General features: G+C 36.4%; 1 protein-coding gene across 6 annotated transcripts in view; it reads left to right on the top strand.

Moving 5' to 3' along the window:
• Window positions 1-19482, top strand: part of RADX (RPA1 related single stranded DNA binding protein, X-linked) — an 83213-nt gene that overhangs the window by 53812 nt on the left and 9919 nt on the right. For 2 of the 6 annotated variants that reach the window (XM_081565391.1, XM_081565389.1), the window contains 2 exons: window positions 1308-1381; window positions 10631-10921. In XM_081565391.1, the coding sequence (XP_081421517.1) occupies window positions 1308-1381; window positions 10631-10921 (365 nt within the window). Of the gene's footprint in view, window positions 1-1307; window positions 1382-10627; window positions 10922-15068; window positions 15247-19482 lie in introns of all 6 variants that reach the window. The other 4 variants (XM_081565390.1, XM_081565388.1, XR_014075742.1 and 1 more) reach the window with 3 other exon arrangements.

Raw genomic sequence — 19482 nt, 5'->3', positions numbered from 1 at the left:
GCATCTCCTGCATTGGCAGGCAGATTCTTTACCACTGTGTCACCTGGAAAGGCCCTATTTAAAAGTGTATACATACTGTTTAATGATCTCAAAATACATATAATTTAACTATTTTTATTTATTTAAATATCTCTCAGAGTTGATATTATGAGTTTATTAATTTTTAGAAAAAACCATTTTTTGATACTGAGAAACAAGTTTTAAGTACAACTATAAAATGTGTTTTTATTTCCTGGAGTTCTTTAAATGAAGTGAATGCAGTCTTCCTTCATGAAAGCTTGTTCTTTGCATTCATTAAGAACTCATTCATAAAATAAAGAATACTGTTATTGTAACAGACATTTCTATTGCTGAAGTAGGTTGAGCAGTATTATGTGGTACTCTACAACAGGACACTTCTGTTTTGCTTTATGCTTTAGTTTTGGAACTACAGCAGCAGAAAATACTCAGCATAGAAATATACTGAAAGTTGTTAAGAAGGAGGTCTTTGTTAGAAGTGCAAGTTTCTCTCATCAGCTTCAAAATAAGATGCTTCCTTTTCACTTATTTTTCTTTCAGTAAACAATTATTGAGTGGCTATTCTGTGGAGATACAAAAATAGATAAAGTCTATGTTTTGTAGAACTAGTAGAATCTAGTAGAGGAGGTAAACTGAAAAGGCAGTAATTTTAATACAGTGTGGTGAGTGGTATGATAATGTTTACTCTTAGTGCTATGACAGCATATATAAGGATTAGTGAACCTTGAGCAGAGATCAGGGATGGCTTCTTATAGAAAATAATGCTACGAGCTAAATTTTGAAGGATGAATAAGAGTTAACCAGGCAAAGGAACGGGGGAATAAGGTTTTTCTGGCTGAAAGAAAAATGTGAAGTTTAGAAGCAGCATGAGGCTTATAGAAAACTCTGAAATGAGGTTGGAGAGTTAGGCCAGGTTGTTTTCCAGAATATTTGAACAAAGCAAACATGAAAGGAGGCCATTGAATAATTTAATTTATATTGTAGAGAATGAAATATATATATATATATATCCATCTTTAGTGTCAACTAATTTAATAAAAGTTGAATACTTTCTTTTGTGTAATACTCCTTAAAAAAGCATATAACTTTCAGTATTTGAATTATGTTAGTATGGATATTTGTTCATAATTTGAATGCGTTTTCCTTACATTTCTAATGCATTACTTTCAAGAAACTAAACCTATAAATTTTCTAGATGTATTGGATTAGAATAAATTCCAAATGGAAGCAGTTTTCCCATTCAAGTCTGTTTTTATAACTATTTGGTATCTTTTTTTAATCTTTTGTAGAATTCCTGTACCTCAGCCAGAAACTTCTTCACAAACAAAAGGAAGTACATCAAGCATGCCAAGCTCCTCCCACTGTATGTTGCTTTGATGATGATGATGATTTTATGAACATTTTGTGGAACACTATTATTATATACGTATTGCTGTTTGATTTGATTCTGCATTTTGGGGTTGTGCCTGCCACTAGCATAATATAAGTGCTTTAAATAGATATGTAGCTAGTTATTTTTGTTTCTATTTTTATTTATATTACCTTAAATCCCTGTCACAAGTACTAGTCCCAAATTGTTCTGAATTTTGGACCAGTACTACACTTAATAAATTGATTCTTTGGTACTACATTCCTTCAGATGTACTATTTTTAATTAACAAAAGAATGAAGTAGGAAGTTTAATTTTTATTTGACAATAACCGTAGTTAAAGCTTAAAAGATAGTTGTAGTTGCAGTTTTCAGGTTCATTTCTGAAGTGATTTCATGACACAGATTTAGTTGTGGCAGGGTATCCTTAAAGTGAGTTTGTTTAAAGCAGATCTTATAAGGGGTCATCTCTGTAGACATTTTAATACTTTAGATCCCTCTTGCTTTATGAGTTATTCTTATTTGAGAATTGACTTCTAGTCAGTCTGACAGATTAAGAACCCACAAAGGGATCTGGATTGTAACCCCCCCCACCACCACCAAATAAAAGATAGAAAATAAGGGGGAAATCATTACAGTATAAATATATAACCAAGCTGAAAGCAAGAATTAAAAATCCCTAAGTGGCAGAGAAGACTCTACACATGGACATCACCAGATGGTCAATACCAAAATCAGATTGATTATATTCTTTGCAGCCAAAGATGGAGAATCTCTATACGGTCAGCAAACACAAGACCGGGAGCTAACTGTGGCTCAGATCATGAACTCCTTATTGGCAAATTCAATCTGAAATTGAAGAAAGTGGGGAAAACCACTAGACTATTCAGGTATGACCTAAATCAAATCCCTTATGACTATACAGTAGAAGTGAGAAATATATTTAAAGGACTAGATCTGGTAGACAGAATACCTGATGAACTATGGATGGAGGTTTGTGACATTGTACAGGAGACAGGAATCAAGACCATCCCTGAGAAAAAGAAATGCAAAAAAGCAAAATGGATGCCTGAGGAGGCCTTACAAATACCTGTTAAAAGACGGGAAGCGAAAAGCAAAGGAGAAAAGGAAAGATACACCCATATGAATGCAGAGTTCCAAAGAATAGCAAGGAGAGATAAGATAGCCTTCCTCAGCGATCAGTGCAAAGAAATAGAGGAAAACAACAGAATGGGAAAGACCGAGATCTTTTCAAGCAAATTAGAGATACCAAGGGAACATTTCATGCAAAGATGGGCTCAATAAAGGACAGATATGGTAGGGAGCTAACAGAAGCAGAAGATATTAAGAAGAGGTGGCAAGAATACACAGAAGCATTGTACAAAAAAGATCTTCACGACCCAGACAATCACGATGGTGTGATCACTCACCTGGAGCCAGACATCCTGGAATGTGAAGTTAAGTGGGCCTTAGGAAGCATCACTATGAACAAAGCTAGTGGAGGTGATGGAATTCCAGTTGAGCTATTTCAAATCCTGAAAGATGATGCTGTGAAAGTGCTTCACTCAATATGCCAGCAAATCTGGAAAACTCAGCAGTGGCCACAGGACTGGAAAAGGTCAGTTTTCATTCTAATCCCAAAGAAAGGCAATGCTAAAGAATGCTCAAACTACCACACAATTGCACTCATCTCACAAGCTAATAAAGTAGTGCTCAAAATTTTCCAAGCCAGGCTTCAGCAATACATGAACTGTGAACTTCCAGATATTCAAGCTGGATTTAGAAAAGGCAGAGGAACCAGAAATCAATTGCAAACATCCGATGGATCATCGAAAAAGCAAGAGAGTAACAGAAAAACATCTATTTCTGCTTTATTGACTATGCCAAAGCCTTTGACTGTGTGGATCACAATAAACTGTGGAAAATCCTGAAAGAGATGGGCAAACCAGACCACCTGACCTGCCTCTTGAGAAACCTGTATGCAGGTCAGGAAGCAACAGTTAGAACTGGACATGGAACAACAGACTGGTTCCAAATAGGAAAAGGAGTACGTCAAGGCTGTATATTGTCACCCTGCTTATTTAACTTATATGCAGAGTACATCATGAGAAATGCTGGGCTGGATGAAGCACAAGCTGGAATCAAGATTACTGGGAGAAATATCAATAACCTCAGATATGCAGATGACACCACCCTTATGGCAGAAAGTGAAGTAGAACTAAAGAGCCTTGTGATGAAAGTGAAAGAGGAGAGTAAAAAAGTTGGCTTAAAGCTCAACATTCAGAAAACTAAGAACATGACATCTAGTCCCATCACTTCATGGCAGATAGATGGGGAAACAGTGTCAGACTTTATTTTTCTGGGCTCCAAAATTACTGCAGATGGTGACTGCAACCATGAAATTAAAAGATGCTTACTCCTTGGAAGGAAAATCATGACCAACCTAGATAGCATATTTAAAAGCAGAGACATTACTTTGCCAAAAAAGGTCCATCTAGTCAAGGCTATGGTTTTTCCAGTGGTCATGTATGGATGTGAGAGTTGGACGGTAAAGAAAGCTGAGCACCGAAGAATTGATGCTTTTGAACTGTGGTGTTGGAGAAGACTCTTGAGAGTCCCTTGGACTGCAAGGAAATCCAACCAGTCCATCCTAAAGGAGATCAGTCCTGGGTGTTCATTGGAAGGACTGATGTTGAAGCTGAAACTCCAATACTTTGGCCACCTGATGCGGAGAGCTGACTCATTGGAAAAGACCCTGATGCTGGGAAAGATTGAGGGCAGGAGGAGAAAGGGACGACAGAGGATGAGATGGCTGGATGGCATCATTGACTCGATGGCCATGGGTTTGGGTGGACTCGGGGAGTTTGTGATGGTCAGGGAGGCCTGGCGTGCTGCGGTTCATGGGGTCATAACGAGTCGAACACGACTGAGTGACTGAACTGAACTGAAGTGGCAGAAAAAAGATTAAATTTAGTGGTGAGTAAGAACTAAAACTAAAACTGCTCATGGACATTTAAGAACTAGTGGCCTAAATGATCATAGACTGAGGTGTAATAACTACTTAGAAAGCAGAGTCTAGACCACTGGCCTCTTGGATTTTCAGTAGAACCAATATAAACTTGAAAGGTTATTAAGGGTCAGATAAATTATTGCCATCAACATGGGGAAGTATCAAGGAGCTTCCTGTATTCCCTGGACAATGAGTAGGAAAAATTGCATTGACTTAGTACCCACTGAATTGAATTAGCAAACTGTTGTTAAATATCAACTTCTTTTTCATTGGTCTATATGTATGTGCCTATGCCAGGATCACAGTATTTTGATTACTGTAGCTTTGTATCAGCTTTTGAAATTGGGGTGTATGAGCCCTCCAACTTGTTCCTGTTGTTCAAGATTGGTTTAGCGTTGAGGACTCTTGTAATTCCATATGAATTTAAGGATCCATTTGACCATTTCTGCAAAATAAGCTTTTGGGATTTTGATACGGATTTTGAGTCTGCAGATGGTTTTGGATAGTATTGATGTCTTAATAATATTAACTCTTCTAGTCCATGAACATGGGATTTCTTTCTGTTCATTTTTAGGTATTCTTTAATTTATTTCAACAGTGTTTTGTAGTTTTCAGTATAGAAGTCTTTCACCTCCTTGCTTAAATTTTATTCCTAGGTATTTTCTTCTTTTAGTTGCTATTTTTAATGGAATAGCCTTTTAAATTTTCTTTTGAATCTCTTTACTTGCTATAGGTCTGTGGAGATTTTTTTTTTTGAATGAGTTTCGGTAATTTTTTTTTGCTTTTATGATTTTGTTTCATCTCAGTTTTATAATTTGTTGGTGTATGATTGTTCATAGTATTCTATTTTAACCCTTTTTATCTCTGTAATGAGTCCCATTTTATTTCTGAATTTAGTTATTTATGTCTTCACTCCTTGGGTCAGTAGAGGTGAAGATTATCAATTTTGTTGGTCTTTACATAGGACAAGCTTTTGGTTTCTTAGATTCTATTATGTTTTTTATTCTCTATTTCATTTATATTTACTTTAAGCATAATTACTTCTGTCACTTCTAGTTCCTTTAAGTTTAATGTTATATTATTGATTGAGATCTTTCTTTTTTAATATCAGTATTTATGCTATAAATTTCCCTCTGATCACTACTTTCACTGAATCCTGTAAGTTTTTATGTTGTATTTTCATTTTTTGTTCATGTACCGTAATACTATACCTCAGGGTTGTTTGTTTGTTTGTTTTTTAACTTGTGTGAACAGAGGCAACTCAGTCACTCTATATGGCAACCTACTCATCTCTGAAATTGACAGCGGGCCTCCTAGATGGCTCAGTGGTGAAGAATCAGCTGCCAGTGCAGGAGATGCAGGTTCAATCCCTGGGTCGGGAAGATCCCCTGGAGGAGGAAATGGCAACCCTCTCCAGTATTCTTGCCTGGGAAATTCCATGGACAGAGGAGCCTGGTTGGCTACAGTCCATGGGGTTGCAAAGAGTTGGATGTGATTGAGCGACTGGCATGCACTTAAAAGGGATGATAGCATCCCTTTATTTACTTCATAAAATTAGCCTAAGACTTTTAAACAGATGTTCTAAAGTACTTTTTAAACTGTAAATGTTTCTCAAAGTTGTCACATTTGTATAGCATCCCTCTACAGAAAAAATCTGGAAACTAAGTAAAAATAATCAGTTAATTCTTACAGATTATGTGAGTATAAACCCTTGGATGTGTTACCATATGAATGATTGGTTTAATTTTTTACTTTTTTTGAATCTATATGATTTTCATAAGAAATTATTTTGGCCAGGCTTATAGATGATTGCCTTTATATTTCATTTCTCTTTGTATGTTTTTTCGTGATTATTATCAATATTTAAAATATATTGATAACTTTTAGCTGTTTGGAGCAAGGAAACCTTAAAGAAACTGATAATTAAATTTAAATGGCCAGAATTGTTAAAAAGAATACAGAAATGTAACTAGAGTCTGAGCAAAAGATCAAATCTTATTCAGTTAGTGTAGTGTCCCAAACCCCCAATATGGCATTTCTGTTAACGAGATAGTTTCTCAAGAAGTGTCTGATACATGAAGTTGATAATGGTTCTTCCTAATTTACGAAACTCTTTTACATTTTTTCTTTTTTAAATTGAGGTATAATTAGCATATAACATTATATTAATTTCAGGTGTACAACATAATGATTTGGTATTTGTATGTATAGCAAAATGATTACCACAATAAGTCTAGTTAACATTCATTACCATACATAGTTATAAAAATGTTTTTTCTTGTGATGAAAAAGATCTACTCTTAGTAAGTTTCAGATATGCGGTATAGTATTAACTATAGTCCCCAAGCTGTACATTACATCTCCATGACTTATTTATTTTATAACTTTTGACCCACTTCATCCACCCCCTCCCAAACCCTTGTTTCTGGCAACCATCAGTCAGTTTTCTGTATCTGTGAGTTGTTTTTTTGAGTGATGGTCTTTTTTTTTTATTCCACATATAAGTAAGATCATATAATGTTTGTCTTTGTCTGACTCATTTAACTTAGCATAGTGTCCTCAAGATTCATCCAAGTTAAGATTTCCCTTTATGAGTAAATAATATTCCTTTGTATATATACCACATTTTCTTTATCCATTCATTCATTGATGGGCACTTAGGTTGTTTTCAGGTCTTGGCTATTGTAAATAATGCTACAGTGGACATGGGGGTATATATATATTTATGAGTTAGTGTTTTTTATTTCTTTGGATAAATACCCAGTAGTGGAATTGCTAGGTCATGTTGTTGTTCTATTTTTATTTCTTTGAGGAACCTCCATACTGTTATTCATAGTGTCTGTGCCAATTTACATTCCCACAGTGCATAAGGGTTGACTTTTTTCCACATGCTCACCAACACTTGTTTATTCTTGTATTTTTGATAATATCCATATTAACAGGTGTGAGATGATATCTTGTGGGTTTGATTTGCATTTTCCTAGTTATAATGTTGAACATCTTTTTATGCACCTGTATGCCAACTGTATGCCTTTGGGAAAATGTCTATTCAGATCCTCTGCCCCCTTTTTAATCATATTGCTTGTTTTTGTTTACTGAGGTAAACAAGTTCTTTATATATTTGGATATTAATCCCATATCAGATATATGATTTGCAGTCATTTTCTCCGATTCAGTAGGTTGCCTTTCCATTGTGTTGATGGTTTCCTTTGCCATGCAGAAGCCCATAGTTCCCTTTGTTTTATTATGCTTCAGGTTTAATGAATGAATTGGGTCCATATGTGTTAACATGGTTACTAATGTATTCCCAGATATGTTTCATGTTAGCTTTGGAAATTATTATATGTGTAAATTCAAAAGTACTCATTTTGTGAATATATAGCTAATTTGTGTATACAATTTGATTGTGTTAGGTATTTTGAAAATTACAGAGTTTAACATCTTATCCTTTGTATCTGGTAACTTAAGTAAATGAGACATACACTGAAAAGCTAGCAATAAACAGTGATAGTACTACTGAGATCATAAGACATTATAAGTAGCTTCTGACTTACACAATCCTTTACAAAGTCTATTATATGGTTGCTACCAAGCACAGACCTGATCACTGACTGGAATACCCTGTTTTTTTCCAGTCTTGTAGATCTTGCACCAGCATGGGGTCGTTGAAGGCAAGCAGGAAAGAGGCAAAGGAAATAGCTCTTCCCACTCCCCTATGCCTTCATACACCCCTACCTGTCACTTTTATCCACACAGTGAAATGCTTAGTGTAGATTCAGTGAAGAAAGAAAATCACCATACATACACATTGATACGATGTCCTTTTTCAACTCACAACCTAAATGTGGTCTTCTGAAATTTTTCCTCATTAAAATATATATCTGTTCTCACCAGGAATAAGGGTAAAATGATTCACTAAAATAAGAATGATTACTATAATTCTGATAAATAATTATATGTATGTATGTATAATTTTGCTAGGTAATTAAGCTATATCTTAGTTATGTGTATATGTGCGTGCTCAGTCATTTCAGTCGTGTCTGACTCTTGGTGACCCTATGGGCTGTAGCCCACCAGGCTCCTCTGTCCATGGGATTCTCCAGGCAAGAATACTGGAGTGGGTTGCCGTGCCCTCCTCCAGGGGATCTTCCCAACCCAGGGATTGAACCTGGATCTGCTGCTTCGCAGGTGGATCCTTTACCACTGAGCCACCAGGGAAGCCCATCTTAGTTATGTATTGGGCCTAAAACATAATGTGTTTTGTATGGTAATATTAGTAATATTAAAGCTAAAAGTGAAAGAATTATAGTATATGATTTTCCATTTTATTTTTAGAAAAACCTGAACTCTAGATACATTTTGTCTCTTTCCTAATTATTGCCTTTGAAATCTTACTATTCACAACCAATGACTGCCAATATCTCCTGTACTGATTTCATACCCATTTGTATTAATTATGAAACATACAATTGGGATAGTTGACAGTCCCAAGTTACTAAATTAAAAAACAATGCATGATTTTTTTCAGAGGAACTTCTTCATGTGAGCATTAAACCTTGCCAGTTCTTAACACTCAAATGAGAAAACAAGCACAGAAAATATATCAGACTATCAGACTTATTCCTGACAGTGTGAATCAGAGGAATTTTTTTCCTATGGAGTAGATGTAATTATTTAATTTTTCAAAATTGGAATGGCCTATAACTTGTTCTTTGCATAATATATTCTAGAACAAATCAGTCAGGAATTCTCACTATATTGGGTTGTAATATCTACTTATTGCTGATCTGATTATGTACTTTTATTAGTTTAGATAAGAGGAATTCATTTCTAGAAGATAAAAAGGATTAAATCCATTGCCCAATCTCCAGTTTAGTCCTGTTAGAGTTTTCCTCTTCGCTTTTATTGAGTCCTTTCCTTTTCACATGTGATTAAATGTTCTATCCTTTTCATTATCTAGCGGTATTATAGGAAGTTAAGTTTGTTCATCAACTAAATTTTGAGAATTAAAAAGAAACTCTTTTGTAATATTGCAGTATTTGAAATTCCTGGTAAGAAGTTCAACTTCTTCATCTTCTCTTAAAATTCAGTCTAGTATTTTACCTCGTAATAAATGTTCAGTCTCTGTCTATGGTTTAGAAACCAAGAAAGTAGTCTGGGGATATGGAATAAAGTCCAAAAGCAGAAGTGATATATTAACCACACTGAAACCTCGCTGTTGAAACGCCCTTCTGTCTCTACAAGGTCTTTTATATTAGGAAAATAATGAACACTAAGACACGGGCAACATACGGAAGCAATTCAGCAACTTTATTAAACTTAGGAATGGAGTTCCAAAAAAACAACTTGCTTCAGGTTGTCTGAGCTAGCAGAACTGACAAAGGGAGAAGTGCTAAAATCTGGCTTTTTTTTTTACTGATTCTACTCTATGTCTTCAGTTTCCAGTGTATATTATTCAATTAAAATGCTATTTTACCAAATTCCTTAGTGCAGTATCTGGTACATAATAGGTATTGCTGAGTGAATGAATGAATGAGTGAATGAATATCATAGTGTGTAAGAGATAAATTATGTTCTGCCTTAGAAACTAAATATGTTAAGTAAGTTGTACATAAATGATAAATGGACTCGATGACAGAGAACAATCAAGAGTTGAAGTGGTCTTTCAATTTGGTTCCCTCTTTGTTTTTCATATGTTATCTATATCTGAAAGGAATATCATATAAATGGTCCTTTTGAAAGAGCATTATATCCAAGAAATAGACTATATTTTCTATTTGTTCAGGGTACTTTTAGCATAAGTTAACAAAATTTATTTTAAGCTTACCTTCCACCAGTAGTGAGGAGTGGTTCAATCTCTAAATGTTCTTATTCTCATGAATTTGACTTAACTTGAATTTATCACTGAAAATAAAAGGAATGTTTGTTTGTTTAAGAGCATTTAGGAAAGATAGAAAAAGTATAAAGAAGGTAATTAAAAATCTCATTAAACCAGCAACAGAGAAAACAATATTTTTAATACTTTGGAGTAAAAGTTTATTTTGAAGGTGAATTTTAGTTCATTCCTCACTTTAATAAGATTTATCTTTTGGACATTCAGTTTATGTTTTCTAGGTGGCTGTTTCATTTTTACAGTTAATTAAGCCATTTCTTATTAATCGGCTTCTTTGTACTGAATTACCTATTTCATTAGTTTATAGGTCAGTTGTGTTTATCTCATTGTTTCTTCAGCAGGTCGAGAAAACTCCAGTGGTGGCTTCGTAGCGAGAGCCAGAAAAACTATAAGTAATAAATGGGAAAGTCAGCTGTGGAGAAAGAAGAAGTTCGGCTTGATAGATCACCTGCATTACAACCGGGTTTATCCTGAAAGTATTCCACGGAAATTTAGTTTCAATCACAGACATTTTCTTAGTCGCCAGTTTAATTCTCAGCCTGCAAAATACATACCACCAGAAGGAAGTGTCCCAAATCTTGATAATTTTAAGAGCGCCCGAAGCCTTGGACATTTTGAATTAACCATCTTAGGTAAGTCTCCTGTTCTTTTCTTTGAATGTTACTGTCTCCTTGTGCTTTGTTGCTCAGTCATGTCCAACTGTTTGCGAGCCCATGGACTGTAGCCCGCCAGGGTCCTCTGTCCATGGAGATTCTTCAGGTACAAATACTGGAGTGGGTTACCATGCCTTCCTCCAAGGTATCTTCCCAACCCAGGGATCCAACCCAGGTCTCCCGCATTGCAGGTGGATTCTTACCATTTGAGCCACCAGGGAAGCCCTTGTGAATGTTACTTATTTGACATTTAAATACGGATGATACTATTTTGCTTTAAAAAAACTAAACACTCCACCTCCCCCCACCCCCCAAAAAAGTTAAACTCAAAGAGAGCTCTTGTTTGGCTCAAACCAAAGGAATGGGAACAGGGAACACATCCTAGAGTACATGAAGCTTTAATTGTGGGCTTTTAAATATTGGCAAATCCTTGGAAAGTATTTGAGGAGAGAAGAGTGGGAACCAAGGGAACTTTTCTAACCCGTGACTGACTCTCTCTAAAACCGATTCTCTTTTCCTTTAGCCACCACTTTCTTGCTCATATTTTCTGCCTCTCTTTCTCAGTGCATCTGACCACTGAAGGGTAAAATGTCGGTTAAAGAGAAAGGGATAATCGAGAAGATCCTGTGAACTTTTGTCTGTTTAGCCTGTGAAGAAAATAAATTTCTCAAGTAACTTAAGTTGAAAAGAAAGAAGCTACTGAAAAAAATATCTTGTCTTTTCTCTTTTTTTGGCCATGCCGCACAGCATGGAGGATCTTCGTTCCCTACCAGGGATCGAAACCGAGCCCCCTACAGTGGAAGCTCGAAGTCTTAACCACTGGACCACCCAGGAAGTCCGCAAACTATATTGTCTGATAAGTGATGATAAACTTATTTTCTCAGGTTGTTCTAAACTGACATGTAGCTATGGAACTTATAAAAATTTAAAGTCAACACATTTTTAAACTTCATTTTTATATTTTGTTTCTCGTGAATGAAAAATGTGCACAAAAAATTATTATAAAATAAAATCTTAGCCAAAGTGAGATACTCTCTAGATCAAGGGAAATTTTTTATTTGTACTTGAAAGGAAGATCTGATTACCTTAAGTGAAAGAATGATGAAATGCCATTAGCAAATTAATTTAATGCCTGAAAGAAAATGCATTTCCTAGATTTTTATATCTGTGGTACTGGAATGAATTACCTTGACCTTTATCAAGGTTGCTTTTTCCCCTTTACTCTCTCCCACTCTTCCTTCCCTACCTCCTCACATATAAATATTACATCCATGTGATTGTGTATGTGTATATAATCTATGAAAAGTATGAATTCCCACTGACTGTTAGACAGTCTCAGATCTAAGTTTCAAATGCTTCTTTTTACTAGACTGCATTGCTTGGTCTCTTTGGGTAGTTTATCAATCTTAGTTGTATATCCAGGAAACAAAAATTACGGCAGAGATTTCCCATACATCACAAGAAGTAACCATGAAAATCATGAGTTCATTTGGAGTCAAAGAAATTGAATGTTTTTCTTCTTTTCAACATGTTACTGATCCTCTTAAACATTTCAGCTGTCTTATGCATCACCTAAAAGCAAGAATCCGGAGAAGGCAATGGCACCCCACTCCAGTACTCTTGCCTGGAAAATCCCATGGACGGAGGAGCCTGGTAGGCTACAGTCCATGGGATCGCTAAGAGTCAGACACGACTGAGCGACTTCACTTTCACTTTTCCCTTTCATGCACTGGAGAAAGAAATGGCAACCCACTCCAGTATTCTTGCCTGGAGAATCCTAGGGACGGCAGAGCCTGGTGAGCTGCCGTCTATGGGGTCGCACAGAGTCGGACACGACTGAAGCGACTTAGCATAGCATAAAAGCAAGAATCAGATGTAAAGGAGGCTAATTTGTTCTTATACCTAACCAGCTGTAATTTATGTTAGAATTGAGCTGTTTTATATCCTACCATTTTTCAAGGATGTAAGTGGATTTACAGGGATAAAAACATTGAAAAATAAGCTACATGTGGGTTAAATAAAACAGAACAATTAAAATAAAACAGAAAAAGTAAGTATTACTAGGTGCCTGTAAATAACAAATTACCAGCATTCAGTAGTAATTTTCTGTGAGTTTTCTTGCGGGAAGGGAGAAAAAGGATTATTCCTGATGAGGTACTTAATTTTAAAGATAAAAGAAGCCTGGATATCTTCTAGTCTTACCTACTAGATAGGTAAAAGTGAGGCCATGATTAGAAATCATGTCTTAATCCCTTATCCTTATAATGTCCCTCCCCCTTCTCTCTTCCCACTTCCCATAACAACTAGTTTGTTCTCTATATCTGTGAGTCTGCCTCTTTTTTGTTATACTCACTAGCTTGTTTTATTTTTTAGATTCCACATATAAGCAATATCATATATTTGTCTTTCTCTGACTTATTTCACTTAATATTTCACTTAATGCCCTGCAAGTCCATCCATGTTGCTGCAAATGGCAAATTTTTATTTTTTTTTTTATGGCTGAGTAGTATTCTATTGTGCATACATACCACATCTCCTTTATCCATTCATCTACTGATGGTCACTTATGTTGCGTCCATATCTTGGCAGTTATCGATAATGCTGCTGTGAACATTGGGGTGCATGTATGTGGGGGTTTTTGGGGGGATATATAGCCAGGAGTCATATGGTAGCTCCATTTTTACTTTTTAATGATGGCTGATCTGACAGGTGTGAGGTGATACTTCATTGCTCTGTTGTTTTAATGTGAAAGCAGTCATAGACAATGTGTAAATGAATGTACCTGACTCAGTTCAGTTCAGTTGCTCAGTCGTGTCTGACTCTTTGTGACCCCATGAATCGCAGCACGCCAGGCCTCCCTGTCCATCACCAACGCCTGGAGTCTACCCAAACCCATGTCCATCAAGTCTGTGATGCCATCCAACCATCTCATCCTCTGTCGTCCCCTTCTCCTCCTGCCCCCAATCCTTCCCAGCATTAGGGTCTTTTCCAATGAGTCAACTCTTCGCATGAGGTGGCCAAAGTATTGGGAGTTTCAGCTTCAACATCAGTCCTTCCAATGAACACCCAGGACTGATCTCCTTTAGGATGGACTGGTTGGATCTTGCAGTCCAAGGGACTCTCAAGAGTCTTCTCCAACACCACAGTTCAAAAGCATCAATTCTTCGGTGCTCAGCTTTCTTCACCGTCCAACTCTCATATCCATACATGACTGCTGGAAAAACCATAGCCTTGACTAGTCGGACCTTTGTTGGCAAAGTAATGTCTCTGCTTTGAAATATGCTATCTAGGTTGGTCATAACCTTCCTTCCAAGGAGTAAGCGTCTTTTAATTTCATGGCTGCAGTCACCATGAGCAGTGATTTTGGAGCCCAAAAAAATAAAGTCTGACACTGTTTCCATTGTTTCCCCATCTATTTGCCATGAAGTGATGGGACCAGATGCCATGATCTTACTTTTCTGAACGTTGAGCTTTAAGCCAACTTTTTCACTCTCCTCTTTCTCTTTCTTCAAGAGGCTCTTTTGTTCTTCTTCGCTTTCTGCCATCAGGGTGGTGTCATCTGCATATCTGAGGTTATTGATATTTCTCCTGGCAATCTTGATTCCAGCTTGTGTTTCTTCCAGCCCACTCTTTCTCATGATGTACTCTGCATATAAGTTAAGTAAGCAGGGTGACAATATACAGCCTTGACGTACTCCTTTTCCTATTTGGAACCAGTCTGTTGTTCCATGTCCAGTTTTAACTGTTGCTTGTTGACCTGCATACAGATTTCTCAGGAGGCAGGTCAGGTGGTCTGGTATTCTCGTCTCTTTAAGAATTTTCCACAATTTATTGTGATCCACACAGTCAAAGGCTTTGGCATAGTCAATAAAGCAGAAATAGATGTCTTTCGGGAACTCTTCTTGCTTTTTCAGTGATGTTGGCAATTTGATCTCTGTTTGCTCTGCCTTTTCTAAAACCAGCTTGAACATCTGGAAGTTCACGGTTCACATATTGTTGAAGCCTGGCTTGGAGAATTTTGAGCATTACTTTACTAGCGTGTGAGATGAGTGCAATTGTGCGGTAGTTTGAGCATTCTTTGGTATTGCCTTTCTTTGGGATTGGAATGAAAACTGACCTTTTCCAGTCCTGTGTCCACTGCTGAGTTTTCCAGATTTGATGGCATATCGAGTGAAGCACTTTCACAGCATCATCTTTGAAGATTTGAAATAGCTCAACTGGAATTCCATCACCTCCACTAGCTTTGTTCTAGTGATGCTTTCTAAGGCCCACTTGACTTCACATTCCAGGATGTCTGGCTCCAGGTGAGTGATCACACCATCGTGATTATCTGGGTCGTGAAGATCTTTTTTGTACAATTCTTCTGTGTATTCTTGCCACCTCTTCGTAATATCTTCTGTATCTGTTAGGTCCATGCCATTTCTGTCCTTTATCGAGCCCATCTTTGCATGAAGTGTTCCCTTGGTATCTCTAATTTTCTTGAAGAGATCTCTAGTCTTTCCCATTCTGTTGTTTTCCTCTATTTCTTTGCATTGATCACTAAGGAAGGCTTTCTTATCTCTCCTTGCTATTCTTTGGAACTCTGCATTCAGATGGGAATATCTTTCCTTTTCTCCTTTGCTTTTTGCTTCTCTTCTTTTCACAACCATTTGTAAGGCCTCCTCAGACAGCCATTTTGCTTTTTTGCATTTCTTTTCCATGGGGATGGTCTTGATCCCTGTCTCCTGTACAATGTCACGAACCTCTGTCCATAGGTCATCAGGCACTCTATCAGATCTGGTCCCTTAAATCTATTTGTCACTTCCACTGTATAATCATAAGGGATTTGATTTAGGTCATACCTGAATGGTCTAGTGGTTTTCCCTGCTTTCTTCAATTTAAGTCTGAATTTGGCAATAAGGAGTTCATGATCTGAGCCACAGTCGGCTCCCGGTCTTGTTTTTGCTGTACCTGACTGGGTTTAACTAAAACTTTATTTATAAACAGTTAAATTTGAAGTGCATGCAATTTTCATGTATCACGAAATATTCTCTTTTTTTTACAACCATTTAAAATGAAAAAAAGTTTCCTAGGCCATGGATTCAACGAAACCAGGTAGAGGCTACATTTGATCTCTGCCCTCAGCTTGTAGTTTGCTGACCCCTATTCTAGATCCCTGTTTTCATATATAACTGGCTAAACCAATGAAGGAAGATAAGTCTGAATGATTTTTAAAGTTCTTCTGACATGAAGACTGTCCAACCTACACTGATACTACCTTCTAGTAGTTTATTATCCCTCAGCTTTATCTTGCTGATCACTGAAGGACCTAGTAATTTTGAAGTGTCTTATTCTGGGAGCCAGAAAGTTTATTCAGACCATAATCCCATTACTTGGTTATTAGCTCTGACTGGTCTAGGGCAAATCATTATTGAAAATACTGCATGGAATTAGTAATCTTCCTTCCCACAATTCAAATGGCTCCCAACAACCAGTTGGGTACTGTGGCAATATCAGAAACCTATCCCCAAAGTACCAATTCTTGTGTTAATAATTCTCGTTATGCCATCTCACTTGACTCAAATAAGTAGATACTATGTGCTAAAATCTCAGCCCATTGCCTATTACATAATAACACTTCAAAGAGAAGACATTTGAATGAAGTAAGATGAAATTTTCAATGCGTTTAGCCCAAGTATAAGCTTTTTAATCTGTTGGTGAATTTTAAGAATTATTTCTCCCTTAAAATATAAGAAGATACTTCTCAAAAGTTTGGACTCAAAGATGGCATTAGTACATCATTGATTCTGCAAGCACTAATTTATTAATAGTTGCCCATGAAATTCTATGAGTCAATTAAAGCTTAAGAGTTCCCTCTTCAATTTGCATTTGACTTAGACAATAAGGAAAATAATTACTCAACCAACCTTTAGTAAACCTGTGAAAGCCACCTGTTTATCTCTTGGATTTCAAGAGATACAAACTCCGGTAACAGTAGGTATGATTTAAGGAGAGCTGTTACGATAGTGTTTTCTAGACTTTTTATCAAGATTTTTTTGTCAAAAAATTTTGTGTCATTCTTTTCCTTTTCTGAAAAATGCATTTAAATCATCACAAATTGTAAGTAATTAATTGCATTAACTGTAACATCAAAGTAATGTAATATGCTGTAGTTAGTTACATGGAAATCATAAGGCTTTACTTATCTTGATTTTTTCTCCTATTAAAGCAACCAAGCAGAGCAACATAATTCCTGCCCTCCCTGGTACTAGCCTGCAGGCTCAGGGCCAATTATTTGTAGCCCTGAGGTATTCCTCCTTCCGTGTTGAAGCCTACTTGAACCATTAAAATCTGAGTAGAACTGGTTTCCCTCACTCTTGGTTTCCTCACTGGCTGTATCCTTAAGATATCCTATTCCACTGACATGCTTCTCATTCTTATATCTCAAATGGAGCAGCACACTGGATTGTATGGGTTACTGTTGCTACCCCTTAATTCTGTCCCTTATTCCATTGCATAATAAAAGTAATTTAATCCTTAAACCTTAAGTACCTACTATCAGATTTCATCAGTGTAAGACACACTTTTTTCCCCATATGTTAATATCTTTTAAAATGGATATGGATCTTATAATTGATGCCCTGCCTCTGTTTAATTGGTAGTATTTTTTTCCTTAGTGGTGTATAAAATAATGATCATCTTAAAAAACAATGATATCTTAGATTTCATAAAATATAGCATATACCAAGTACTATGCTAGGTGGTGGGATCCTGCCCAACACATACACACACAAACACACAGACTTTCATTGGAAAAGGAATACAATGATAATGAAGAATTTGAGAGGAAGATATATAAATTGCATACAATACACTTTACAAAAGAGGAATATGAGCTTATTTGTTTGATTTTCTATTTCCCTCTAATTTTTAATATAATCCACACATATTGCCACACTTACCCAGGTAGTATGTTGTGAGTTACCTAAGTAACACATAAATTGTCACCATTGAAGTGCATTATACCTGTACATTGTGGGGAAGATATGTGTGTTCATCTCTTTTGCTATTGTGAATATGGATGAATTCATATTTGAATACAGTGCACAAATATCCTAAAGTCTAATTAGTTGAAAATTGTACATTGAAATGTGCACGTATACATTCTTTTACTCAATTTCACAAATATTTACTGAGCACCTAAGGCATGCTCAGTGCTATTCTGGGGACTGAGGTTACATGAGTTAATGCAAAAGATAACAGAGCCCTGTGCTGAAATGAGATATGGTGATCAATGCTAGAAGAAAGGGGTTGGAGAGTGCTGTCATTAGAAATGTCTAAATTTTAAATGGAGTGGTCAGGGAGGTCTCCCTAAGAAAATAACATTTCACCAGACACCTAATGGAGGTGAAGGAGCAAGTCGTGTGTTAATCTGGGGAAAGAACATTCTATGTACAGGAACATCAAGTACAGAGGCCTTGGGCATATTTACTTATACATTTGCACTCTGAACTCTAGTTTTAGCCAAACAACTCATGACAAATTTTACCAGTAATGTTGAAGCTAAACACACAGTATTCTATAATTTAGAAAGCAACTCATAATAGTATCAATGACACAATGATAATAAAGCTATCTTCCTAAAAATCAAGGTTTCCAACTTGATATTTTCTCAATTCTAAAGCACTCTTTCTCTTTTTTTACATTTGCAAGTTGGAATGCATCTTATGGTCAATGGGTACATTTAATGCAGTGTTTTCTTTTTATTAAAAACCCATTATTAAATTGACAGGATGCCTTAGATTTGGTATTAAAATAAGGAAATAGGATACCAGTATGTGCACACTGACATGAGTTTTGCAGCATTGCTGAATTATGAGGGAATTATAATACTGAATTGGAATCCACAGTAAATTCTAGATGGTATGACTGTTTTAGTTTTTGAATACCAAATTTTAGTGATCCTTAAAAAGCTTTAAATAGCCCTTAGTTGTTTGTTAAGTTAAAGCTATGGAACTTAGTGTTGTTTAACCATAAAAAACAAAGAATGGACTTGCATTTCTGGATCAGTTTACAGCTTAACTGGAAGGACTTGTTTACCTATCATTGGCTCATGCTCTATACTTAAGAATTGCTATGGGATGAATAGGGTAGATACTGAAGTCATAGAATCTATAGGACTTGCCGACTAAATATCAGGGAAGAATGAAAGGGAAGAGTTAAAGATAACTTCTAAGTTTCTGGTTTGAGTGTCTGGGTGGAATTCAGAGTTTTCAAGCTGTGCTCTGTGTATCTTTCCTTGATCCAGTCAAGATGGTTTCCTCGCTCTGGCCTGTACTTTTGGCTTCTCCCTGCCCTACCTGAAATACCCTTCTCTCTGTTTATTTAAATGCTACTCATGCTTGAATACCCAGCTGAAACCCTTGCCTGTCAGAAGTCTTTTTTTTAATCCACCCTAGTTGACATTGACCCTCATAAAGAGACAACAGACAGGACAGGGTGCATGGTGGTGGTTCCCCCAAGCTGCAACCTTGTCTAGCCCTAATGGTGAGTGACTGAAA

This window comes from Giraffa tippelskirchi, chromosome X (assembly GCF_054371585.1).
Source record: "Giraffa tippelskirchi isolate mGirTip1 chromosome X, T2T-mGirTip1v1.2.pri, whole genome shotgun sequence".
Taxonomy (NCBI): domain Eukaryota; kingdom Metazoa; phylum Chordata; class Mammalia; order Artiodactyla; family Giraffidae; genus Giraffa; species Giraffa tippelskirchi.
The sequence above is the reverse complement of the archived record's forward strand: the minus strand, read 5'-3'. Positions and strand labels throughout refer to the sequence as shown.